Source organism: Bos grunniens, chromosome 4, assembly GCF_055505025.1.
Source record: "Bos grunniens cultivar Pamir isolate PY7600 chromosome 4, Bosgru_T2T1.0, whole genome shotgun sequence".
NCBI classification, from domain to species: domain Eukaryota; kingdom Metazoa; phylum Chordata; class Mammalia; order Artiodactyla; family Bovidae; genus Bos; species Bos grunniens.
Window position 1 is genome coordinate 5,417,454 of NC_141168.1, and position 26,643 is coordinate 5,444,096.

The 26,643-nt window shown below is 41.3% G+C and overlaps 1 protein-coding gene across 48 annotated transcripts in view; it reads left to right on the forward strand.

The window, feature by feature from the left end:
- The window catches only part of KMT2C (lysine methyltransferase 2C), a 261,212-nt gene that overhangs the window by 60,460 nt on the left and 174,109 nt on the right, over positions 1 to 26,643 (forward strand). For all 48 annotated transcript variants that reach the window (XR_015161892.1, XM_086394748.1, XM_086394777.1 and 45 more), the window contains one exon: positions 18,127 to 18,215. Coding sequence is in view for 42 of the 48 variants with exons in the window: in XM_086394748.1 (XP_086250874.1) it covers positions 18,127 to 18,215 (89 nt within the window). In the remaining 6 variants the exon portion in view is untranslated. The remainder of the gene's footprint in view (positions 1 to 18,126; positions 18,216 to 26,643) is intronic.

The following is a 26,643-nucleotide window of genomic DNA, read 5'->3' on the forward strand; positions in this document are numbered from 1 at the left end:
TGAAACAGGTTTTAAGATTTCAAATGATCAGTAAATACTTTGGTATGTGACTAATGTGAACATGCGGTTGGAGTTTAGAAACTGCTCAAAAAATGGCCTTGGAGAGCAGTTTGGTGGGTGGTGTGAGGGTCCTGTTAGAGGGGCGGATGGGAGGTAGGCACGGTGTGGGTTCTGTCCAGAAACTGGGCCTTGAAGGCCGGAAGAAGTCAGGAGAGGTTCTTTTTTCTGTCTTCTCTTCCTCTCTTTCCTTCCCACCTGTCTTCTGCATGGCATACAGATCTTGGTTACCTGACCAGAGACTGAATCTGTGCCTTCTAAGTCTCAGCCACTGGACTGCCAGAGAAGTCCCAGGAGATTTCTTTGAAGCGGGAGAAAACTGAATAACTTTTATGCATTTAATTTTTTTTTTGATATCTTGTAGGTTTTTAAAGGAAATAGAGTTTGTATTATTTCATCGAAGTTGAGAAAGAGCACAGAAAATTAAAGATGCAATCCCTGAAAAACCCCCAGGACTTCTGACTTACTTAACACACCAAAGAAAATATTTACTTCAGAGTGAAGAAAATACTGGAACTTGAATTTCTTAATTGGTTTGTGTGGTTCATAATTACTGTTTCACATTAACTGGTTAAGGAACTTGAGACTGAGGACTAGGTAACCCGGGTATATACAGATGTAAATCTAGAATTGGATACAGAAATGAATAAACATCTGGATATCTTCTTTGAACAAAGAAAGGTTCTGGTAGGTTCTGGACAGGGCAGGAAGCCCCAAAGAACCATGTCTGCCTTACAGAGTGTACAGTCTAGGTACAAAACAAAAAGTCAAAAGAAAGAAAAAAAACAACGAGTTAATTAACAAATTGCAGTTTAATAATAAAGAATGACACGTGTAAAAGAGATGTCAAGTAGGACATAATTAATGGTACTAAGTTGAATAGGCCTTGAGGGAAGAAGAGATTTATAGTCAAGGATATTTTAGAAGTCTGTAATTAAGGATTGGAGGAATCTACAATATTCAGAGTGGAGGGAGATTCCAAATTAGCTTTTTAAGTTGTGAAATTTCATATTCTTCTACATGTAATTTTATTTATAATTAATGTAGTTTAAAGAATAACAAATATTTCTATACCTATCTTACAGATTGGGGAAAAGAATATTCCCCAGTATTCTCTGAAGTTCCCTAAAAGCCTCTCCCTGATCACACCCCTTGTTCTCCTACAGAGTAATCATTCTGAAGTTTGTTTTTAATATTTTCTCAGTTCTCTTTTAAAGTTTTAAAAAACCACATGTGTGTGTCTCTCCATATGCTTTGGAGAAGGAAATGGCAACCCACTCCAGTATTCTTGCCTGGGAAATCCCACGGCCAGAGGAGACTGGCAGGCCACAAGTCCACGGGGTCATGATAACTGCATATCTGAGGTTATTAATATTTCTCCTGGCAATCTTGATTCCAGCTTGTACTTCATCCAGCCCAGCATTTTGAATGATGTACTCTGCATATAAGTTAAATAAGCAGGGTGACAATATACAGCCATGACATCAGTTCAGTCTCTCAGTTGTGTCTGACTCTTTGCTACCCCATGGACCGAAGCACACCAGGCCTCCCTGTCCATCACCAATCCTGGAGCTTGCTCAAACTCACGTCCATTGAGTTGGTGATGCCATCCAACCATCTCATCCTCTGTCGTCGCCTTCTCCTCCTGCCTTCGATCTTTCCTAGCATCAGGGTGTTTTCCAGTGAGTCAGTTCTTCGCATCAGGTGGCCAGAGGATTGGAGCTTCGGCTTCATGCTCAAGATGAAGCCTTGACACAGTCCTTTCCCAGTTTTGAACCAATCCATTGTTCCATGTCCAGTTAACAATTGCTTCTTGACTCTCATACAGGTTTCTCAGAAAGCAGGTAAGGTGGTCTGCTATTCCCATCTCTTTAAGAGTTTTCTAGTTTGTCGTGATCCACACAGTCAACCGCTTTAGCGTAGTCAATGAAGCAGAAGTAGAGGGTTTTTTTGGAGTTCCCTTGCTTGTTTCTATGATCCAGTGGATGTTGGCAATTTGATCTCTGGTTCCTTTGCCTTTTCTCTCCCTTACCATTCCCTCTTACATCTCAGATTTTCCTTCTGGGACAATTTTTCTTCTTCCTGAAACTTTAGAGATTAATTGGTTGGTGTCTTTAGGTGGTATAAATATCTGTTTGTTTTTCTAAAAAATTGTCCTTTGTTTTAAATTTATTTTTTATTGAAGGATAATTGCTTTACAGAATTTTGCTGTTTTCTGTCAAACCTCAACATGAATCTTTGAAAGATAGTTTTACTTCTGTGTAATGTTTTGTGTATGTGTTTGGTCACAACTTAAAATACATTTCTTACATTTCTAAAATATATTTCTCAATCCAGCTTGTACATCTGGAAGGTCTCCGTTTACATACTGTTGAAGCCTAACTTGAAGGATTTTGAACATAACCTTGCTAGCATTTGCAGTGAGCTCAATTGTACAATAGTTTGAACATTGTTTGGCATTGTCCTTCTTTGGAATTGGAATGAAAACTGACCTTTCCCAGTCCTGTGGGCAGTGCTGACTTTTCCAAATTTTCTGGCATATTACATGCAGCGCTTTAACAGCATCCACTTTTAGGATGTAACTGTAGATCAGACGTTAATATTAGTTTGCTTTAACTCAGTCAGTGTTTGTTTAGAAATAGTGAGATGTTCCCTCTTTTTCTCTCCTTACCTTTCCCTCTATAGCTCAGATTTTCCTTCTGGGTTACTTTTCCTTCTTACTAAGACTTTAGCAGTTAATTGGTTGGTGTCTTTGAGTGGTGTAAAAATCTATTTTGTTTTTCTAAAAAAATTGTCCTCTTTGAAAGACAGTTTTACTTCTTTGTAGTGTTTTGTGTATATGCTTGGTCATAATTTAAAATAACATTTCTTACTCTTAATCATGAGTAAAAACCATGCCAGTGCCTTTTAAGCTATGTACACAGGTCACTTTACTGGGTGAAATAGAAAGTTTCTATTTCTATAGTTTCTTGCCACTTCTTGGTATTATTGGATTTAAAACATTTTTCCAATATAGTAGATGAGAAGTATCTTTTAATACTGTTTTAGATTTCTTTCTTTTTCTTGATTATCTATAAAATTGAATTAAAGCTCAACATTCAAAAAATGGAGATCATGGCATCTGGTCATTGCATTTCATGGCAAATAGATGGGGAAAAAAGTGGAAACAGTGTCAGATTTCATTTTCCTGGGCTCCCAAATCAATGACGACGGTGACTGTGGCCATGAAATTAAAAGACAGTTTTGCCTTGGAGGAAAAGCTATGACAGGCCTAGATAGCATGTTAAAACGCAGAGACATCACTTTGCTGACAAAGGTTTGTCTAGTCAAAGCTGTGGTTTTTCCAGCAATATGTACAGATGGGAGAGCTGAACAATAAAGAAGACTGAACACCGAAGAATTGATGCTTTTGAACTGTGGTGTTGGAGAAGATGCTTGAGAGTCCCTTGGACTTCAAAGAGATCAAGCCTGTCAGTCCTAAAGGAAATCAAACCTGGATATTTATTGGAAGGGCTGATGCTGAAGCTGAAGCACCGATACTTTGGGCACCTGGTGTGAAGAACTGACTCTTTAGAATAGACCCTGATGCTGGGAAAAAGTGAGGGCAAGATGAGAAGGGGACAACAGGATGAGATGGTTGCATGGCATCACTGACTGAATGGACATGAGTTTGAGCAAACTTATGCACATTTGTATGCACTTAAAAAATTCAAGGACTCATGTATTCTGTAATGTATCTTTTCCTTGTGGAACTGTGTCTCAGAGATCTTAGAGAGCTTTCTCTTTTAGTACAAATAGGAAGTCCAGATACATTGTTTTATTGTTGTGTTGTTTGTGATTGTGCTCAGGCGCTCAGTCGTGTCCAGTCCTCTGAGACCCCATAGACTGTAGCCCACCAGGCTTCTGTGTCTGTGGGATTTTCCAGGCAAGAATACTAGCATGGGTTGCCATTTCCTCCTCCAGGAGACCTTCCTGACGCGGGGATTGAACCTGCATCTGCTGTTTCTCCTGGATTGGCAGGTGGATTCTTCACCACTGAGCCTCCTGGGAAGTCTTTGTAGTGATCAGAAAGTGCAAATCATTGAGTGGGTATAGTTTGCTTTATTTAAATATTCCCTTGATCAGCTTTGGAGTTCCTTATGCTGTAGTGGACATGTCTGTTCTCTGTGTAATTTATGCAGTGAGGTAGGTTCTGCAGGTGGAGCTGACGGACCAGGTGGTGTGCATATTCTCTGTTTCGGTCGATGTTGGTGAATGGCCGTCCAGGGTGTGCTGGACTATGTACATCCCTGCCGGCTGTTGTGAGTGAGCATTTGCCTCCGCTGCACTCCCACGGTCACTGGGTATTGTCAGCATTCTTCATTTTCCACCTCAGTGTTTGATTTCCTTGATTGCTTGGTGCGGTTGAACACTTCATCATATTTTATAGGTCAGTTTGTTTTGTCTAAGAATTGCTTGTTTGTGTTTGTTGTCTCTTTTCCTGTTGGGTTTATCTGTCAATTTCCTTGGTTCTTCCATTGTGTCCATAGGTAAAGTTTTATTGTATTTCTCATTAAAGTGATTCCTAGTAACTTGATTGTTACTATATCTCCTTTCATTATGTTCAAGTGGATTATTGCTGCTGTTTGTTCAGCATGAGGTATAGGAAAGTCATTGATATTTTTTATTATGTTACTATGCTGACCAGTCTTACAGAAAACTGTTAGCTTTTTAGTTGCTTAACTTGTGTTTTCTAAGTAGATGTTGGTGATGTTGTCTATCAGCGATGATAGTTTTGTCTATTCCCTTGTGGTGGTAAAACTTCTTTCTCTTTATTTACCTTAATGACATAACATTCAGCATTAGGTTACATGGCTTTTCTTTTAAAGTTTGACTCTGTGTGAAATTTTATTTTTCTGTTCAGTGGGAAGCAGGACTGTAACTTGTGTATCTTTAGAATGGTTAGGTAGTTATCTCAGTTCTAGTTATTAAATTCCTGTTTCCCTCCTGAGCTGTGGAACCATTGTTCCTCATTCAGCAAAGCACGCATGGAGTGCCTGTAAAACGCCTGGTGCTGATAGGTGTGGGGGGCGCGGCAGTAACTGAAGCTCCAGCCTTGGTGGTGATTGCGTTCTATCTTAAGAGACATTGAGCTAGAGATGGCGACAGAGCAGTGCCTCTCACGTACTAAATGCTCAGTAAAGGTTAGTTGTGTGATTCCCAGTTGTAATGGTAACAAAAAGAACACTGGTGACTCTACGCTGTTAGCGGTCATAATTCCTGAGAAGTTGGCATGTTCGGAATACCCATCTCTCCTGCCCTCAGTAAACAGAGTTTTCTCATGAAAGCTTTCATCAGATGGGATGACAGAAAGTGAAGAAGCAGTCACCCTCTCCTCACCCCCTTTCTTTGAGAAGTGCAAATCCTCTTCGGATTTGTTTTGGTTGGTGAAAACAGATACTAATGTCGGCCTCTTATAAAAGTGGCATAAAGTGAACTTTTGAGAGGTGAGGGACGTGTGTGTGTCTTGAAGGTGCGCTGCCGGTATTTGCTGACACGACGCGTGGGAATGAGACAAGGCCCTGAGTCGTGAGGCTAGGTTCCTCAGCCCCGGATGCCATTGCTGACGAGGCGGGGCGCGTTGGAAAAGCAACTTTCCAAGGGTAGGGTGCAGAGTCACATGTGTGTTTTTGACATGTTAACGTAGAGATGCTGCTGAGTAGGCAGATACTGAATTGTGATTGAGAAGGCAATGGCACCCCACTCCAGTACTCTTGCCTGGAAAATCCCATGGATGGAGGAGCCTGGTGGGCAGCAGTCCACGGGGTCGCTAAGAGTCGGGCACGACTGAGCGACTTCACTTTCACTTTTCACTTTCATGCATTGGAGAAGGAAATGGCAGCCCACTCCAGTGTTCTTGCTTGGAGAATCCCAGGGACGGGGGAGCCTGGTGGGCTGCCGTCTGTGGGGTCGCACAGAGTTGGACACGACTGAAGCGACTTAGCAGCAGCAGCAGAGAGGTAGGCAATGGAGGGATGCAGAAGTTACCAGTGTTTATAGAGAGACTGTGCCACGAGCCTGTGCAGAGGATTCAGTGACGGAGCCCCAGACACTCGACCATTGCGGGGTCGGTAAAGCGCAAGAGGAGCCAGCAGAGGAAGTGAGAAGAAACGCCCGGTGTGGTAGGGGAATCTCAGGAGAGTGTTGTGTCCAAGGAGCTGGGGAGAAAACAGCCCCTGGTCTCACGGGTGTCTGACGGGTGGAGAACTGGCATGTCGTAGGTCCTTGGCAGTTAGATAACTCAGGGATCTAACCAAGACGTTGTTGAATGTGACAGGAGCCCAGTCAGCTATTCGAGAATGACAGGCACAGTCCAGGCGAACCCAGCTGTCTGTCAGCCTGTTCTTCGGTGACTCTGATCCAGGCCCTTCGATGGGGTGAGGGGAAGGACGATCCATCCGATGGAGCCGAAGGGCGGACCTGGGTCCTGAGCACTCAAGGAGTGCTGCTCTCAGGACTGGGAGAGGATGTGGTGTCTGGGGAGGGTTTCTTTTTTTTCCTTTGTTTTTTAAAGAAGACTGTGTTACTACAGTCCATTTGTATGCTGCTCGGACTCCTTTTTCTGGGGAAGGGTTGGTCATTCAGGAGAAGAAGGGAGTCGGGCAGGTGCAGAGCTCATGAACAGGAAAGAGAACGTGATCCTGAGCACAGGCAGAGGGAGGGTGTCAGCAGGGAGACTGGATGGCGTGTTTAGCGGGAGGGAACGAGGAGTCTACAGGGGAGCTTTCAGGGAAGTTGAGGGTTTGGTCGGAGGAGGATAGGAAACTCTCAGACTAGCTCTATGTCCCCAGTGAAGTAGCAAGCCAATTCTGTCAAGGGTGTAGAATGGAGAGTCTTCAATTGTTTGAAGACAAAAAAGTATGAAATAAGTATCTAAGGAAATGGGAGAGTGAACCGAGCCAAGCGGTGATTGCTGGGCAGTGAGGGGCTTCCGGAGGGGCGAGGTTGGAAGTGCAGACTGAAGGCAGTGACTTGGCTGTGTCTTTTCCCCACAGCTTGAGCTCCTGGGCCAGAGCAGATGCCAGGTTCATTTTCATCAGTATTGAGGTTTTATCAGGCAAATTTAAGGGAATGAAATAAAGGGAGGAAGTATTGAGGATCAGAGCATTAGGCCTCCTGATCATGGGGTTCAAGCTGGGAAAGGAGGTGATAAAGGCCCGGGATAGGAGAGGGTCACAGGGAACTGGCATTGGAGGCGCTTTACATTTAATCCTCACGGTAGTCCTGTGAGGTGGTTCTTTTATACCAATTTACTGATGAGGAAAGTGAGGCACCAAGTTTAAGCCCCTCACACATGGTTGTGCAGCTGGTAGTTAGCCTTGTGATCCAGGCAGTCTGGCTCTGCAATCTCTGCTTGTAACCGCTGTATTACCACTGCCTCTGAGCTGCTTTCCCTCATAGTTCAGCTGGTAGAGAATCCGCCTGCAGTGCAGGAGATCCCGGTTCGATTCCTGGGTTAGGAAGATTCCTGGAGAAGGGAAAGCCTACCCACTCCAGTATTCTGGCCTGGAAAATTCCATGGACTGTATAGTCCAAGGGCTTGCAAAGAGTCGGACACGACTGAGTGCCCTTCACTGAGCTGGGTGGTGAGAGGCCGGTAGGGGAGATGAATCAACAGATGCTGTTCAGTTGAGCACCTCTTGGAGTGAGGTCCTCGGGGGTGTAAACTCCTGTGAACATGGGTGTAAATCTGAGATAAAGAGGGAACATCTCACTATTTCTAAACAAACACTGACTGAGTTAAAGCAAACTAATATTAACATCTGATCTACAGTTACATCCTAAAAGCGGATGCTGTTAAAGTGCTGCATTCAATATGCCAGAAAACTCGGAAAAGTCAGCACTGCCCACAGGACTGGGAACGGTCAGTTTTCATTCCAATCCCAAATTCCTGTTTAAATTCCTGCTTTCAGCCTCTTGTTTTTTTGAGTGTGTCAGTCAGTGTCCTGTCCAGTGGAGTGAAATCTGAGATGCTTGAGGAGAGGTGGCCTCGAAGCGTTTTTCCTTTGCCCGTTTTGATGGCTGAGCAGTGGGATTTGGTAGCAGATACAGGCACTGGCCCAAGGTAGCAAGCTTCCCTACCCTCAACAGGTTTTTTGTTGTTGTTGTTGTTGTTTTAATGGAAGTTTAGGGCAAACCAGTAGTTTATAGACCTCAGCAGGGGGAGTGTGTGGATCTTCTTCCAGTATGTTGACCTCACTACAGTTTAGCTCTGACCAGTTGAGTGACTTTGGGTAACCTATTTAACCTTTCTTAATTTCAGTTTGGGGCTTCGTAGGTGGCTTAGTGGTAAAGAATCTGCCTGCCAATGCAGGAGATGCAGGAGACACCGATTCAATCCCTGGGTCAGGAAGATCCCCTGGAGGAGAACATGGCAACCCACTCCAATATTCTTGCCTGAAGAATCCCATAGACAGAGGAGCCTGGTGGGCTGCGGTCCACGGGGTCGCACAGAGTCGGACACGACTGACAGATTCAATTTGCTTATCTGTAAAACGGGGACAGCAGTGCCTACTTCAGCAGGGTAGTTATGAGGATTCAGTGAGAATAATGTAAGGGTTTTTTTGTTTTTGCTTCATGTATTTTGAAGTTCTGTTGTTAGGTTTACATACACATTTGGAATTATTTGTTGTTGGGAATCAGCATTGCATGTGATACCCTTCTTTATCCTTGTCATTTTATTTGAAATGACATACTGCTTTGTATGGTACTAACATATCCATTTCAGCTTAATTTCGGTTAGTGTTGTATGATCTGTTTCCTTAAATGTGTCGTCATTTGATTTCAGCTTCAAGTAGACAGCATGTAGTTGGGGCAAGTTTTTTTAAATTGATTCTCACATAACCTCTGTATTTTGATTGGAGTGTCTAGGCCACATATGTTTTGAAAGTTAAAGTGAAAGTTAAGTCACTCAGTCGTGTCCGACTCTTTGCAACCCCGTGGACTGTAAGCCCGCCAGGCTCCTCGGTCCATGGGATTCTCCAGGCAAGAATACTGGAGTGGGTTGCCATTTCCTTCTCCAGGGGATCTTCCCAACCCAGGGATCGAACTCAGGTCTCCCACATTGCAGGCAGACGCTTTTACCTCTGAGCCTTTGTGCTCTTGTTGGAGAAGACTCTTGAGAGGCCCTCAGACTGCAAGGAGATCAACCAGTCCATTCTAAAAGAGATCAGTCCTGGGTGTTCTTTGGAAGGACTTATGCTAAAGCTGAAACTCCAATACTTTGGCCACCTCACGCGAAGAGTTGACTTATTGGAAAAGACCCTGATGCTGGGAGGCATTGGGGGCAGGAGGAGAAGAGGACGACAGAGGATGAGATGGCTGGATGGCATCACCGACTTGATGCACGTGAGTTTGGATGAACTCCGGGAGTTGGTGATGGACAGGGAGGCCTGGCGTGCTGCAGTTCATGGGGTCGCAAAGAGTTGGACATGACTGAGCGACTGAACTGAACTGAATTGAACTGAGGGCCATCAATGATTTTTTTTATTTCTACTGAGTCCTTTATTTTGGTTTTGTAATTTTTTCTTTCTAAAATTTCCTCTTGGTTGTTCTTTATGTCTTTTCATTATTTGCTTATACTTTCTATTTTAAGCTTTAAGTGTTCAGAATTGCTCATACGAACATTTTATAATAGCTGCCTGAAAGTGTTCATAATTCCAACCTCTGTCATTTTACCATTAGCCTCTTGTGTTCATTAGCCTCTTGTTGTATTTTTTCGGGTGATTTGATTTTATTGTAGTTCTTTGAGTATCAAGTAATTTTGAATTGTTTCCTGAACATCTTAGATATTATAAGACTGTGGATTTTAGAAACATCTTATGGAGAAGGTTGGTAATTTTGATTTAACAGGCACTGAGCCTGGGTAGGTACAAGCTGCAGGTTACAACCAGCCTTTTGTGGGCTGCAGTAAGGTCAGTTTAGTTTTCAGAATCTCTTGCGGGACCGTTTCTGTTTGTGCTGTGTGTGCAGTACCGAGTCACCCTGTGGGACCTGTTAGCTCAGCTCGCAAAGGTGTTCTTAAACTAATTCGGATCAGGCCCACCCACAGGCAGGTTGTGGTCAGTTCAGGCAAGCTCTCTCTTTTTCTGCACCTCAGCACTGAGTTCTGGGTTTCAGACTTCTTTTAGTTCAGGCCAGGGTTCGGGAGAGGTAAAATAGTAGTAAACTTAGTGATACTTTGATGAATTTTGGTGTCTGTTCCTGAACAAACTGCTGTTACAAGTTTTTAAGGCAACTCAAATGGTTGTTTCATGAATTATTTACATTCAGTGGAAAAAAAGTTTGGCATATATTTCTCCAACTTATTTAGAGGTGGAGCCCCTTGATATCTTTTGTTTGGAGTTTTTAAAGTGAAAAATAGGCTGTAATTTTATTTTCTTTCATTACCCTTGTTTTGACTTGGTATGTATAACAGTTGTAATATCTGCAAAAAATGGGTGGAAGAGTGTTCTTTTTTTATCTTATGGGACAGGCCTATGTTTATAATGGATATTAGTTTTCTGTAATGTCTTTGATTTTTACTGTCAGTGGCATGCCAGCCTCATAGAATGAGTTAGAAAGTGTTCTTTTCTTATTCGTTATTTTACAAAAGATAGTGTAGGATTAATATTATTTCTTAAAAGTTTGATAGAATTCATCAGTAAAGCCATCAGGGATTGGATTTTCTTTTTGTGAAGGTTTTTACTTACAAATTCAGTCTTTAAAATATGTGATTGGGTTACTCAGATTCTCTGTTCTTAAGTCATATTTGATAATTTGTGCCTTCCAAGGATTTTGCTCCATTTCGTCTGAGTTGCTGTTTTAGTGACAAAATTGTTTGTAATAGAATATCATCCTTTTAACGTGTGTAGTCTCTCTAGTGATGACCCTCTGCTTTCAAATTTTTTATTGGTAATTTGTGAGGCGTTTTAAATTTTTGTTGAACATTTTTGTTGGTTAGTCATCTGTTCTTTCAAAGAACTATCTTTTGTTTTCAGTTTTAAAACAAACTGTTGTGGTTTTATGTCATCAATTTCTGCTCTTTATTATTTCTTCCCTTCTACTTATTACAGTCTTGATTTTCATTTTTTAATTTCTTTTAAGTGGAGACCTATGTTACTCTTAAGAGGTTTTTTTATATAACTTTTTTTTTTACTGGTTTTTTATTGAGGTATAATCTATGTACACTATTTCAGAAGTGTCAGGTGTATGACATAATGGTTGTCAGTGATTTGCAGTTATTAAAGGTTATATTACTGTTTATAAATGGAGTAATAAAACCTTTAAAATATTTTATAAAATAATTATTATAAAATATTGATTATATTTCCTGTGTTGTACTATATATCCTTATAGCTTATTTTATACAAAATAGTTTATACCTCTTAATTCCCTACCCCTATCTTGCCCCTGATATTACTATTTAAAATCGTAAATTTCCCATTCACTGCTTACCTGAATGTTACAAATTTTGAAATGCTGTGTTTTCCTTTTCATTTGGCTCAAGCTGTTTTCTGATTTTCCTGGTCATTTCTTTCTGGACTAGTGGTTGTTGCTATTTCTCCCGTCAGTCTTGATTCCAGCTTGTGCTTCATCCAGCCTGGCATTTCACATGATGCACTCTACATATTAGTTAAGTAAGCAGGGTGACAGTATACAGCTTTGACTACTCCTTTCCCGATTTGGAACCCGTCTGATCTTGGGGTCAGTCACCTGAAAGGAGTAGGTGGTCTGCTGTCCTTAGGAAGGGTGTTCTTTAACTGTCAGTTCAGTCCATGCGGTTGGTGAAGTGAAGTGAAGTCGCTCAGTCGTGTCCGACTCTTTTCGACCCCATGGACAGTAGCCTGCACCAGGCTCCTCTGTCGGTGGCGTTTTCCAGGCAAGAGTACTGGAGTGGGTTGCCATTTCCTTCTCCAGGGGATCTTCCCGGCCCAGGGATGTGGTTGGTAGTATTAAATTGAGTCTCTTTACTGAGCTTTGTGTCTGCCTGTGTCAGTTACTGAGCAGAGGGTTGTGCTAACAAGGTGTAATTGTGGCTTTAAACATCTCTCCTTTCATGTTTTGAAACTTTGCTGTGGAGTACATGCATTTTTAGGACTGTATCTCCTTAATGAAGATTCTTGCTGTCTTCATTTAATCTGACAAGTTTTGCCTTTTAATTGTTGGGTTGAGACCATTTACCCTTAAATAATTACTGATGTGGAGGGATTAGCTCTATTCGCACTTTGTTTTGTGTTTGTCCCTTCTCTCCCATTTTCTGCTTTGTTTCCTTCTCTTCATTTCCTATCTTTTTTGGGTTAATTGAATATATTTTTAGGATTCCGTTTTTGTTTCCGTTGGACTAATAAACTGACCGTGTGTGTTTACAAAGGATTTAGGATTTACATTGCACAGTGTTAACTCTTCAGAGGGTGCCTCAGTTAGTACCACTTCAGATACAATATAAAACCCGTACATCAGCATACTTTCACCCTCCTATGTGTTGAACTATTTTTTCTATACATTTAAATTTTCTACATATTTTGAAACCCACAATAAGTTATTATTTTTGCTTTGAACAGTGAGTTAATTTTTAAAGAGGTTTAAGTATAAAAGTCTTTCATAAATGTACTCACATACCATTTACATCACTCTTTATTCTTTTGCATACAGGAATTTTGGTCTAGATATTTATTGAGTATTATTTTCCTTTTGTCTGAAGAATTTCCTGAACATATAATGAAGGTTCTTTTAACTTGTTTAGCGTCTGTTTATTTTTCGTTTTATTTTTTGCTGGTTTTCTTTATTTGGCTACGTCAGGTCTTAGTTGTGACACACAGGATCTTGGTTGCGTCGTTGCGTCTCTTCTGTGGCGCTGGCCTAGCTTCTCTGGTTGTGGAGCATGGACGTCGTTGCCCCACTGGCATATGGGATCCTAGTTCCCTGACCAGGGATCAAGCCTGTGTACCCTGCATCGCAAAGTGGATTCTTAAGCACTGATACACCAGGGAGGTCCTACTGTTATTTTTGAAGGATGCTTTTTGTTGTATGTTTTATTCAAGGATTTATGGGTTTTTCCCCCCCTATAATTTTCTTCCAAGCACAGATGAAAAGGTTGCAGTCATTATTTTTGTTACTCTATAAACAGAGGTCTTTTGAGGGGAGTTGCTGTTACAAATTTCTTTTTCTTGCTGTTTGCAGCAGATTGACTGTTACGTGCCTTACTGAAGGGTGGGTGGGTGTGTGTGTGTGTGTGTGTGAGAGGAATTTTGTTGTGCTTCTTGTGTCTGTGTTTTGTTTTGTTTATTTCTTTTTATTTATTTATTTGGCTGTGCTAGGTTTTACTTGACTTCCCTGGTGGCTCAGACGGTAAAGCAGGTTTTTACTTGGCAGCATGTGGGATGTAGTTCCCTTGACCAGGGATCAAACCTGGGCTCCCTGCATTGGGAGCACAGAGTCTTAGCCACCAGATCGCCAGAGAAATCCCTGTGGGTTTTTATTTTTTTCTAATTTGTAAGATTTTGTTGCTATTATTTCTCTAAATATTTTTTCCATTCCCTTTCCTCCTAGTCAAGCTTCACACATATTAGACTGGTTGTTACTGTCCCAGAGGGCACTGCATGTAGCTGTGTTTATCTTTTTTTCACTTTGTCCTTTATTTGGGGAAGGGTTTTGTTTTGCTGTGTTTGAAGGTCAGTCATCTTTCTTATGCAGTTGCTAATCAGATGTTAATCTTTCAAAGTAAAGTTTTCATATGATGTCATCTTTTGATGTTAGCCTTTATCAGCTTCCATTTTGCTTCTTTTTTCATGTTTTCCAAATTCAGTAAGCATGAGGCATAGTGATAATAGCTGGTTTACTATCCATGCTTATCTGTTTGTCATCTCTGCTTTCTGTTTCTATTCCTTGATTTTTCTTCTGGTTATGTCCTTTTTTTTCCTTTCTGGCCACCAGTTGAATTAATTGTGGGTCATTCTGATTCTGTTGTTACTCTTCAGCTCTTTTAAGGCTGGTTTAGAATAGTGTTTGTTCTAGGCTTCATGTAGCCCTCTTTCAAAAGGTGTGCTCCAAATCCGTTACGTGTAGTCCCTGAGGTCTTGGCACTCTGGCCAGAGGGAGCATGACTGATTGCTGGCTCGTTGTGAGCTCTGGGACTTGTCCATGTTGCATCTTTCCTCTATTGGTTCTTGCCTTGGAAGCACTTCCTGTTCGGCCTTGTGAGGTTTTACACCACAACGGTACAGTTTGGTATTCAGACTAAAACCCAAGGGCTCTCTTATGCAGATTTCTGGAGCTTTTTCTCTGCTCCCTCGTATTGTGTACTCTGCTCCACAACTTCTGATTTCTTTGTGCTCATTTCAGCACAGTTGCCAGCCCTGAGTTCCCTCTGTGTGCTGCAGTTTGTAAATTAACCCCATGCAGAAAGCCTCTTTGAGGGTGAGGTTCACCTTTTTGGTTTCCTTTTTCTCAGGGATTACAGCTCTCTCCCTGCCTGTTGTCCAGTGTCTGATAATACTGTTTCTTATGCTTCGTCTGTTTATGAGTGAGTGAGTGAATGCTCAGTCGCTCAGTCGTGTCCGACTCTTTGTGACCCCATGGACTGTAGCCCACCATGCTCCTCCATCCATGGAATTCTCCAGGCAAGAGTACTGGAGTCCCCATTGCCTCCTCGAGGGGATCTCCCCCACCCGGGGATTGAACCCGGGGCTCCCGCATCAGCAGACGGAAGCTTTATTGTCTGAGCCCCCAGGTTGTTTTAGGAATTCAAATTAGTTTTTTTTTTTAATTAGTTTTAATTTTATAAGATTAACAAGAAACATTGAATTTTGGAAAATTTTCTCAAATAGAGTTAGTTGTATTATTTTACTTCATATTTCTCTGCAGCAAAGTGAAACAAGGAAAAGTTAAGATGAAAACGTTATGAGATACAAAGGAAAAAGAGAGAAAAACTAAAGAAAGATTAAAATAAATAATCTTAGTGTTATCATTTGTAATTAGACTATTTAAAACCAACGCCGAGAACATGTGATTGAGCTGTGAAAATCTATGCATCTATTTTGCTGTTTAAGTTTGGAAATTGCCAACTGCTGTGGGTTTGACAATATGAGCTTTATGTTTCGCATTCAGAAAAATCAAATTTCTAATGTTGATCCATTGATCCGTTGACAGAAGCAGTAGTATTCTGATGGATTGATGAATGTGAAAAGCATGTTTTCAGTGGTGCCAAAAATCAAGAATGGAAGAAATAAATAGAAGCAGGAAGAAAAGCAAGGCAAAAATTAAAATTTATTTTTTAGGAGTAAATACCACCATTCAGGGGCTTCCCTGGAGGCTGACTGGTGTAAAGAATCTGCCTGCCAATACAGGAGATGCGAGTTTGATCCCTGGATCAGGAACATCCCCTGGAATAGGAAATGGCAACCCACACCAGTATTCTTGTCTGGGAAATCACACAGACAGAGGAGCCTGGTGGGCTACAGTCCATGGGGTCACAAAGAGTCCGACATGGCTTAGCCACTAAACAATAACTACCACCTGATGCAGACAACCAATACGTTGAGATACTAACAAGATAAAACAAGTTTGACGTAAAGCCAGTTGTGCCCCAAACTTACGACTAGTGATGGCGAGGATAGTGGCGAGAGAAACTTAGAACAGGGCATTGGCCTGGAAGATTAGGTTAGCCTAGCAAAGCCATGTGTGTTTCCGTGTTTTCAGCAATGAGTGGACACAGGTATAAAGAACATGAAGGGAAGATTAAATGGAAATTTTACTTCCATAATCTCGCTTGAATTAATTTCTTATTCTCTTTCCCACTACAGTAGTCATGTTGGGATTATTTCAAGAGTTTCCTGTCTCCCTGTATCCAGTCATTATATTGGTCTGCGAGTTTCTAAACAAATGAATCGCCACCCCCGCCTTTAAAAAATATTCTTAGGCCGCCTGTCTCCTCACGGCTCCTCTCAGTCAGTCTGCTTGGGCAGTGTGTCCTTGCTGTCCTGCCAGCTCTTCTCTTAAGAATTTAGCATTTGCTGTTTCTTCTACCGCAGCGCTCTTTTACCAGATATCTGCCTGATTTGGTTCCTGTTCTGCTTCACATCTGTACTCAAGTGTCTCCTTACTCAGATGAATTTCATTTCACCAAGTTTATTTTTTAAATGTAAAAGAGTCGGACACGACTGAGTGACTGATTTTATAAATGTATTTAAACAGATAGCTAGTCCTTCATTCTTTGCCTTTTTCCCCCTAGTATTTTCTTGTGTTTTATTTGTTTTCAAGAATAAAAAATATATCTTCCTACTAGAGTGTAGTTTGGAGAAGGCAGGGATTTTGTTTTGTTTATCCAGTGTTTTAACAGAGCCAGACACAAGTAGGGTTGATCGAGTTGTCTAATGTGGCTTGTTAAATGTATTGTCTAAATACTTGCTTAAAATGCTTTTAGTGTTTGATCTATCAGTTTCTGAGAGTGAGATGTTAAAATAGCCCATGATGATTGTGAAACTAGCAGTTTCTTTCTATTGTTCTTTGTGTGTTTGTTTTATGTAATTTGAAGTTCTATTGAGTTAACACTGCTGAATTACTTTCATCGTTAAATAATGGCAGCATTAAGTTTTGCTGTGTAAACTCATATTTATTTCTTACTTTCTATTTACCAGGTGTTTTTTTTCTCCTGGTCTGCCTGCTGTTGGACTGATCAAACCTTCGTTCCTCTGTTCCTTTTTTACCCTTTAACTGTTTTAAGTTCAACATAACAAGTTGCCTTAATAAATTCTAAAGATAATTATTCTCTCCCTTTTCCCATGAACAGTAAAATCAGCCATAGCCTCAATACCCCCTTCCCAAAATTTTTGTCATTTTATTCTGCCTCTTTTCCCTCTTCTTATGAATGGTGGTGTTTTGACTGCTTGACTTGGTGTGTTATATTGGCAGATTTCTAATATTAATATTCTGATTATTGGTATTTTATTTAGATTTTTTTTCATCCACAGTTTTTGGATATGTTAGGGTTTTGGTTCAGGTATTCTTTTTTAATTTTGGGGAGGGTGAGGATGACTTTAGACAGTTTGTAGTAGTTTGTTTATCAAATATTTGAACTTTGATTACTTTAACTTAAAAGATTTATACTTTTCCTTTATTAGTTTTGAGGGATTTATTTCCTTTAAAAAGTAAAATTTAAATGGGTTTCCTGTTGTTTAAAACAGCCTTTTGCTTTATTTTCTTCATATTATTTTCTCTATTTCTTAATTGTTTTCGACTCATTTGATATTTTTCAAATAAACAGTTCATTTGTGCCTTTTCTTTTTAAGTAATGAAATAATTTAAAGCTCTGAAATTATCTGAATACTGATTTATCAGTTGCTAAGTTTTTTTACGTGTAGTGTCTTGTTTTTTTCTTTATTTGTTTAAATTTTTTTTTTGACTCATTTATGAGACATCAAAGACGTTAAAGGCCTTAGTTTTTTTAAATTGTATTGGTTTAAAAAAATATTACTTTACCATGATTCTTAACATTTATTTGACTTTACTGAAGTGTTTATAAGTTAAAAATCCATCACACTTCTAGTGTGATTAAATTATGTTTAATGGAGGGTGTTTTGAGGGGTGGGGCATGGTTTGCAGGGGTATGCCTCACTTTCTCCTTAAGGAGTAAAATTTTAGAAATAGAGATCAGAGATGTCACTCCCCGATTTCTTTAGATCTAGAGGTATAACCTGGTGTGTGCACTTTGAAAAGAGCCACCTGGGCAGTTAAACACCACTGCTGTAGACAGGAGTCATCTCAAGGTCTGGTGGAAGAGGGGAAAAGCCTCGCCTGAGGAGTGTGTGAAGAAGTGAGTTACGATGACACGGACGTAGTAATGTGGGCCTACCCCCATGTTTGGGTGTAAGGAGCAGCTGAGTCTGTGGGGAAGGCAGCCATGAAGTGTGGCATTTACTGCTGACACGGTGAAATGAAGGGAGGATCGCCTAAATCATTTTATTCTAAGGACCTTTTACTGTGCTTCATTTTGAGTAGAATTCTAAGTCTTCAAATGTACCATTTAATTATGTGTTTATTCTTGGTCTGCAGGCCTCGAAGCAGAGGAAAAACCGCAGCAGAAGATGAGGACAGCATGGACGGACTGGAGAGCGCAGAGACGGAAAATACTGTGGAAACAGGTGCCAGAGCTTAACTAGCAAGTTTAAAATTTACTCAGTCCTTTGCACAAGCAGCGTTCGGCTGTCCACTGAGTTCTAAAGTGTCCATGTGCTGAAGTAGTTTGAAAAGTAATGACAAAGTGAAAAAAACCGAGTTTTCTTTCTTTTTTCCCCAAAAAGCTCTTAGTAGAAATCATTTAAACTCTGTATAGAAATATTTTATTAAAGCAAAATTAAAACTGGAATAAACATAATTCTAGGCCATTTGCATGATAACTCCTGGTAAATTTCTGCCTTATGAACCATCTGGTGTTTGTTTATTGTGTTAGTATGTAGGTGAGGGGAAAGTACATTTCATTAGCTAATAATACTGTGAACTGCTGGGTTAAACCAGACCAAATACTTCCTTGTCTCCTTGACTTTGGGTGCCTTAAGGAAGCTCATGTGTTTTTGCATCTGCAAGAGGAAGGTAGAGCAAGTTGCCAAGGTAGTTTCCAGCATTCACCCTGAGTTAGTGATTTAACGAGCTGTCAAAGGGAGTAGGTTTCATACCGTGTTCAGAGGTTTGTCCAAGCGAGGTGGCCTCTCAGTGTGTTTGCAGTTGTTGGATAGACTGTAGACACAGTGGATAGGCTTCTTCTCTGCAGTTGAATGGCATCTCCTTGATGCTTAAAGGAGAAAATTAGAAATTGCTACGTCTTTTAAAATATTATTTTCTATGAAGTACTTTTGGTTATCCCATATGTTCCTGTTACATGCCTGTAATTCTTGAAAAGCCTTCAGAAGTCCAGCAGTTCTCATTGCTTTTCCCTTAGGGTCTAGTTAAGTAGACAGAGCAGGGAGAAGCTGGGAGTTCAGAATGCTTTTCCTTACATTTTACCCCTTTGGTGCACATTCATTGCCACGTTAATATTTTATACTTGGATTTATTTCAGTTCCCCATAGGTGGTTTTTCATAGTTTTTCCCCTTAATTTTAATTTTTTTTCTGTACTTTGTGCTGTTACTATCGTGTCAAAAGTGATTTGTACTTTTGAGCGATATTTATCATTAAGTAGACGTCCCTCTAAGCCAGTGCACGGACTGCCCACAGTCCCGGCTCGCAGTGGCGCCGTCTCCCCGTCTGTGTCATCCTCGGAAGACTCAGTGCCTCCCTGTCCGTTTTCCTCTCCTTCCCCCATCGTCCATTCTCACAATCTATTTAATACCCAGAATAGTGGCGCCTTCCTTTCCTCAGCAGCCCTCTCTCCAGCCCGCGTGAGCCACTCATTCCTTTATTTATTTATCAGGCTGTGCTGGGCCTTTGTCGTGGCCCTTGGAGGCTTCTCTTCGCCCTGTGGAGCTTGGGCTCCAGAGGGTGCAGGCTCAGTAGTTGGGACACGTAGGCTTAGCTGTCCAGCGGCATATGGGATCTTAGTACCGTGACCAGGGATTGAACCTGGGTCCCCTGCCTTGTAAGGCAGATTTCTCAACCACTGGACCACCTGCGAAGTCCCAGCCTCTCTTTCTTATGGCCGTACTTTAGCCTTTAGTATTGTATCACTTACTAGGACAATTGGCTGTTTCACTTCCAAAGTCTCAGTTTCAAGTCTAACTCTTCTTTTACCAGCTCGATATCCACATCACGATAACCCTTCAGCCATAGTGACTTGTCCAACTTAAGGATCTTACCCATGGGGTTTGTCAGCCTTTTTCTCGTTCAGATTCTGTCATCCACTGTGGTAGTCTCTCTCTTATGCACCTGGAACTCCGTTGTCATCTTCCCACTGTTTTGGTTTCATAACGAAACTGAGACTCTGCATTGCAGCAGCCAGAGTGACTGGAGAAAACCTCAGCCTCCAGTGGGTCATGGTTGACTTGCCACTCATACCACTTATACCTAGAGTTCTCCCACCCATTATCAGGGATCATCCTTTACCTACTTTCTCTTCTTTCAGACTTTTGACACCTCATTTTCCATTTTTCAGTTGATGATCTTACTTATTTCAATGAAAAAAAAAAATAGAAGCAATCAGGAAAGAAATTCCACAGTTATCCACCATCAGATCTTCTTTCCTGCTCTCATCTCTACCCCTCTGTTTTACCAGCCCTCCTGTTAAAATGGGATGAAGAGTCTCTGGGGTTTCTACAGCCAGCTCCTCTGCCTGTGTCCCTCGTTCTGTCCCCCTTGCCCCTTCAGTCTTCCTTGGTTTCCAACATCTTGAGCTCCCTTGCTCAGAGAATTATTTCCATTAGTGTTAAGCATTTGCTACACTTTTTTTTTTTTTTAACTTTTTATTTTACATTGGAGTATAGGTGATTAGAAATGTTAGGTTAGTTTCAGGTGTACAGCACAGTGATTCAGTTATACCCATACATGTATCTATTCTTTTTCAAATTCTTTTCCTATTTAGGTTGTTAGATAATGTTGAGCAGAGTTCCCTGTGCTGTACAGTAGGTCCTTGTTGGTTATCTATTTTAAATATAGCAGTGTACAGTATCACCCTTCTTAAACAAAAGTACCTTCTCGTGATCGGATATTGTTTTCAGTTACTGTTTTGCTTCTGTGCTCATCTTCACAGCAAAAGCTCTTGAAAGAATTGTCTGTACTTACAGTTCAGTTCGGTTGCTTAGTTGGTTCCGACTGTTTGTGACCCCATGGACTGCAGCACACCAGGCCTCCCTGTCCATCACCAACTCCCAGAGTTTACTTAAACTCATATCCATTGAGTCGGTGATGTCATCCATCCATCTCATCCTCTGTCCTCCCCTTCTCCCACCTTCAATCTTTCCCAGCATCAGGATCTTTTCCAGTGAATCAGCTCTTCCCATCAGGTGGCGAAAGTATTGGAGTTTCAGCTTCGGTCCTTCCAATGAATATTCAGGATTGTATGGTAGCTGCTTATTTTTGACCATTTTCTTATGAACCTGCTACTGGCAAGCTTTCTTCCTCTCGCTCTACTAAAACTATTTTGATCTCATGTTGCCAGAACCACCATTGAGTCTTTGTTCACCTTAAGTATTCAGTCTCACTTCATGCCTCTAACATTTTCAGGAGTGAAAGTCTCTCTCTTTTTAATTTGACTTTCAGGATACCACATTCTCTTGTTCTTTCCTATCTCACTGGTCTCTTCCTTTCTTTTTTGCTCATCTTCTCACAGATTAGGTGGTCTCATTCAGTTTAGTTGCTATAACTACTGTCTGTGTGCTGGTGACTCTTAAGAGTTATATTGCCAGCTCTTTTCTTACTTTGAACGCAACCAGTGTCTTCACCTTAGTTCTTAACATCTCTTAGATGTCTCCAGTGGATCCCTCGCTTAATATGTCTTCTGTGGAACCATTGGTTGTTCCCAAACCTTCTCCTCCTCCAGTGTTCCTGCCTCAGTAAATGACATCATGTACTGTTCAGGCTAAAAACGTGGAGCCTGTTGGAAAATGCTTCGGGCTGTACCTTAGTACTGCATCCTGATTTCAGACAGCTCTCCTCTCCTCACCGTGGTCACTCCAGACTCGGATCACCACTGTTTGTGTGAATTGCTGCCAAGCTACCAGCTGGTCTCACTGTCACCCATTCTAGTTTTGTTCTCCATGTAGTGGCAGAGTGAGCTTCTAGTACCCCAAGGAAGGACTTCCCCGGTGGTCCAGTGGCTAAGACTCTGAGCTTCCAATGCAGGGGGCCCGAGTTCAGTCCCTTGTCAGGGACCGAGATCCCACATACCACAATTAAGATCAGCCAAACAAATAAATAAATGTGACTGTGCATTCAAATAAATTAATTAATTTAAAAAAAAAGACAAACCCAAGAGTCTTTTACACTCCTTCTGTCAGCTCTCCAAGGCCTCCAGTGACACTTAAAACCCTAAGTCCACTTGCGATCTTCACGCTCCCCTGACCTCGCAACCTGTCCTGTCTTCCCCTTGCTCTCCAGGCTCCAGCCCTTTCTCAGGCACTTTTTGTCGTCTTAGCTCAGAGCGCCTTTCCCCCAGACCCTCAGGGGACTTACTGCCTGACTTCAGCCAACTCTGCTCGATGCTCCCTTGTCAGGGAGGCCTTTCCTGCCCAGCCTGTCAAAAAGCAGCCCTTGTTGGGCTCCGTCCTCTTCTCCCGCTTTACCTTTCCTCCTGGTGTTTACAGATAAGGCATTGTGTTACATACTTGCATGCCGTGTGCCTTGTATCCTAGATTGTGAGCTTCCTGAGGTCAGGGGTTTGTCTCCTCCATGGGCTTGTCCCCAGCGCCGCGGACACATCACCCCCACAGTGGGCATCACTAAGCAGTAGTGCCTGCTTGTACTTTTCTCGCGTGTTTCCTAAGCTACTGCTGTTCTTCGAACATCACCACATAAGTAAGATTTTGGCGTTTGATTTTTTCCTTACCTGCTGCTGCTGCTAAGTCGCTTCAGTCGTGTCCGACTCTGCGCGACCCCATAGACGGCAGCCCACCAGGCTCCCCCGTCCCTGGGATTCTCCAGGCAAGAACATCTTCTCTTACTATCTTCTGTGTAATTTCAGTGCAAATAAAATTTACTGAAAGGATTTAACAGGAGCAGGATGATGTATATAGATATAGATATATATACACATACATATATATCTTATCCTGTCCTTCTGTATGAAAGTTAAATAAAGTCAAACGTCTCAGTCTTTGCTCTGTCTCTGTGCTTGGGGAGACCTTTGTCCATCTCCTTTAGTGCACACACACAGCAAGAAGAATACTAAAGAAAAGGATAAAGAACAATTGTTAAAATCACCAACCTGCAAGCAAAGAGAAGAAACAGTTCCATAAATCTCTAGTCAATTTAAAAGCGCATTCCAGTTGACTGCAGGGCTTCAGCATCTCTGCACATTTCCGTTTCCAGGCCCAAGATTTATCGGAAGGTCTCTTAACCTGTAAACTGTGTACCTTAATACATTTAAAAAAAAATTATTTGTAGTGTCAGACTTTATTTTTTTGGGCTCCAAAATCACTGCAGATGATTTTTCATGACTGCAGCCATGAAATTAAAAGATGCTTACTCCTTGGAAGGAAAGTTATGACCAACCTAGATAGCATATTCAAAAGCAGAGACATTACTTTGCCAACAAAGGTCCGTCTAGTCAAGGCTATGGTTTTTCCTGTGGTCATGTATGGATGTGAGAGTTGGACTGTGAAGAAGGCTGAGCGCCAAAGAATTGATGCTTTTGAACTGTGGTGTTGGAGAAGACTCTTGAGGGTCCCTTGGACGTCAAGGAGATCCAACCAGTCCATTCTGAAGGAGATCAGCCCTGGGATTTCTTTGGAAGGAATGATGCTAAAGCTGAAACTCCAGTACTTTGGCCACCTCATGCGAAGAGTTGACTCATTGGAAAAGACTCTGATGCTGGGAGGGATTGGGGGCAGGAGGAGAAGAGGACGACAGAGGATGAGATGGCTGGATGGCATCACTGACTCGATGGATGTGAGTCTGAGTGAACTCCGGGAGTTGGTGATGGACAGGGAGGCCTGGCGTGCTGCGATTCATGGGGTCTCGAAGAGTCAGACATGACTGAGCGACTGAACTGAACATTGTTTATTAACAGTGTTTATTCTTTAGGATGTGTGTGTGTGAGGGGTAAGTGGTGGGAATGAGTCTTCAAGTGGTCATTGGGAAGGTAGCAAGAATCCTCACAGTTTTTATGGTGAGAACATTCCCTCTTTGTAGCTGGTGATGTTGCCAGTTCTCTGTGCATTTTTCTTTATAAATAAAATCTACTTGAATGAAGTGCTAGTTACTTGAGAGAAATTCCACTTTTTTTTTTTTTTAAAGAATCATTATATAATCAAGGCTTTGCAGACTTGTTTTAGTTAATTATAATTGGTTAATTATGATTTAGCTAATTATAATTAAAGTTTTTTTTTTAACTGCTTACGTTGTCTTAGTGTGGCTAGTGGGAACCCATTTTTGTCTGGCATTTGAGTCCTTTTTAATGTCATCTCAATGTTTCAAAATTATTGTTTGCTGGGAAGAGTATTTTTCACGCCCATCTTCAATATTCTCTGGGCTTCTGGATATGAATTCGACTATTCCATCAGGACTTGTGGTTCTTTTTGCTGGAGAATAGTATAAGAGATGAAAAGTCTAGGCTGCCAGGATGCGTCCCTATTTCTGCTGAGAGTTCGTTATGTTGTCCATTAGTCATTACAGAGATGCGAGGTTGTCTATCAGTTCAGTTCAGTCGCTCAGTCGTGTCCGACTCTTTGTGACCCCATGAATCGCAGCACGCCAGGCCTCCCTGTCCGTCACCAACTCCTGGAGTTCACTCAGACTCACGTCCATCCAGTCGGTGATGCCATTCAGCCACCTCATCCTCTGTCGTCCCCTTCTCCTCCTGCCCCCAATCCCTCCCAGCATCAGAGCCTTTTCCAATGAGTCAACTCTTCCCATGAGGTGGCCAAAGTACTGGAGTTTCAACTTTAGCATCATTCCTTCCAAAGAGCACCCAGGGCTGATCTCCTTCAGAATGGACTGGTTGGATCTCTTTGTAGTCCAAGGGACTCTCAGGAGTCTTAGAGGCTGTTTATATGTGCTTGTAAATTGCAGTTCCCATTGATAGTTTCAGTTTGTCTCTAGCATAATTTTAAATAGGCTTTACTCTTACAGCAGTTTCAGGTTCACTGTAGTTCTATAACTATAGCAGTTATGGAGTTGTAGTGGAAGGCACGGATTTTCCTGTTTGCTTCCTGCCCCCCCACCCGCCGCAGCTGCCCATTTCTCACCTCCCCTCCGGCACTGGCACATTCGTTCCGATTGACCATGCTGCAATGCCACCCCCTTTCACCTTCAGCCCCTGGTTCACGTTAGCGTTCACTCTTGGGTTTGCACACTCTGTGGATTTGGGAAAATGTATAATATGCTGACATGTGTCTGTCAGTAAGGTATCAAACAGATACCATCACTGTCCTAAAAGTCCTCCGTGCTTTGCCTGTTCATCCTTTGCTCCCCTTTCCGCCCTGGCAACCGTTGTTTTTCTTCCTGTCTCCGTAGGAAGACAAAATGTCATATAACTGGAATCATACAATATGTAGCCTTTTCAGGTTAGCTCGTTTCACATAGTAGTATACATTTAAGTTCTTTTCATGGCTTAAAAACGCAGTTCTTTTTATTGCTGAATAATTTTCTCTTGTATGTATGTACAACAGTTTATCTGTTCACCTTCTGAAGTACATCTTGGTTGATTCCAGGTTTTCACAGTTTTGAATAAAACTGCTATAAACATTTGTGTACAGAGTTTTTGTGTAGACATAAGTTTTCGACTCCTTTGGGTAAATACCAAGGAAGATGATTGCTGGATTGAATGGTGAGAATTAAGAGTTCTTCATATATTTTGGGTAACAGTCCTTCATAAGATACGTCTTTTGCTAATATTTTGTCTAGTCTGTGGCTTTTCTTTATATATCTATTGGCTGGCAGTGTTTTCTGCAGAGCAGAAATTTTAAATTTTAATCAAGTCTATCTGTCATTTGTTTCTCGAATCATAATGCTTTTGATGTTGTATCTAAAATGTCATTGCTGAACCCAAGCTCATCTGGATTTCCTTCTGTGGTGGTCTTAACCATTGGACTACCAGGGAGGGTACTCATATTAGGATCAATTTGTTGATATCCACAAAATAACTTGATGCGTTTTGATTAGGATTGCATTGAGTTTATAGATCAAATTGGGGAGAACTGACATCTTGGTAATGCTGAGTTTTATAGTTCACTAACATGGAATAACTGCTTACTGCTGTGATTTTTCTTCATTAGCGTTCTGTAGTTTTCGACATGTATTAAATAGATCTTGTGCATATTTTGTTGGCTTTATACCGAAGTATTTTTTGAGGGGAGTGCTAATGTGAATTTTTAAATTTATTTCCAGTTTCACTTGTTCATTGTTGGTGTATAGGAAAGTCATTTACTTTTGTATATTAACCTTGTATCCAGAGACCTTGCTATATAGACAAGGAGATTTTGTTGATTCTTCCAGATTTTCTACATGGACAGTTATCATGTCTTTGAACAGAAGATACTTTTTTATTTCTTCCTTCTAAATCAGTATGTCTTTCATTTCTTTCTCAAGTCTTGTTGCAGTAGCTGGAACGTCAAGATGATGTTCAGAAGGAGTTGTTCCTGATGATAGTAGGAAAGCTTTAGTCTCTTACCACAAAACATGGTGTTGATGTAGGTTTTTTGTTAGGAATTCTTTGTCAAATTGAGAAAGTTCCCCTGTATTCTTACTAATAGTTTATTGAAAGTTGTTTCGTTGATATTTAAAGTCATGAATGGCTATTGTGATTTTTGTCAGATGCTTTTTCTGCATCTATTGATATGATCATGTGACTTTTCTTTTTTAGCCTATTGATGGAATGGATTACATTCATCCATCTTCACATGTTGAACCAGCCTTGTGTACCTGGGATAAATCCCACTTGGTTGTGGTGTATAATTCTTTATATACATTTTTAGATTTAATTG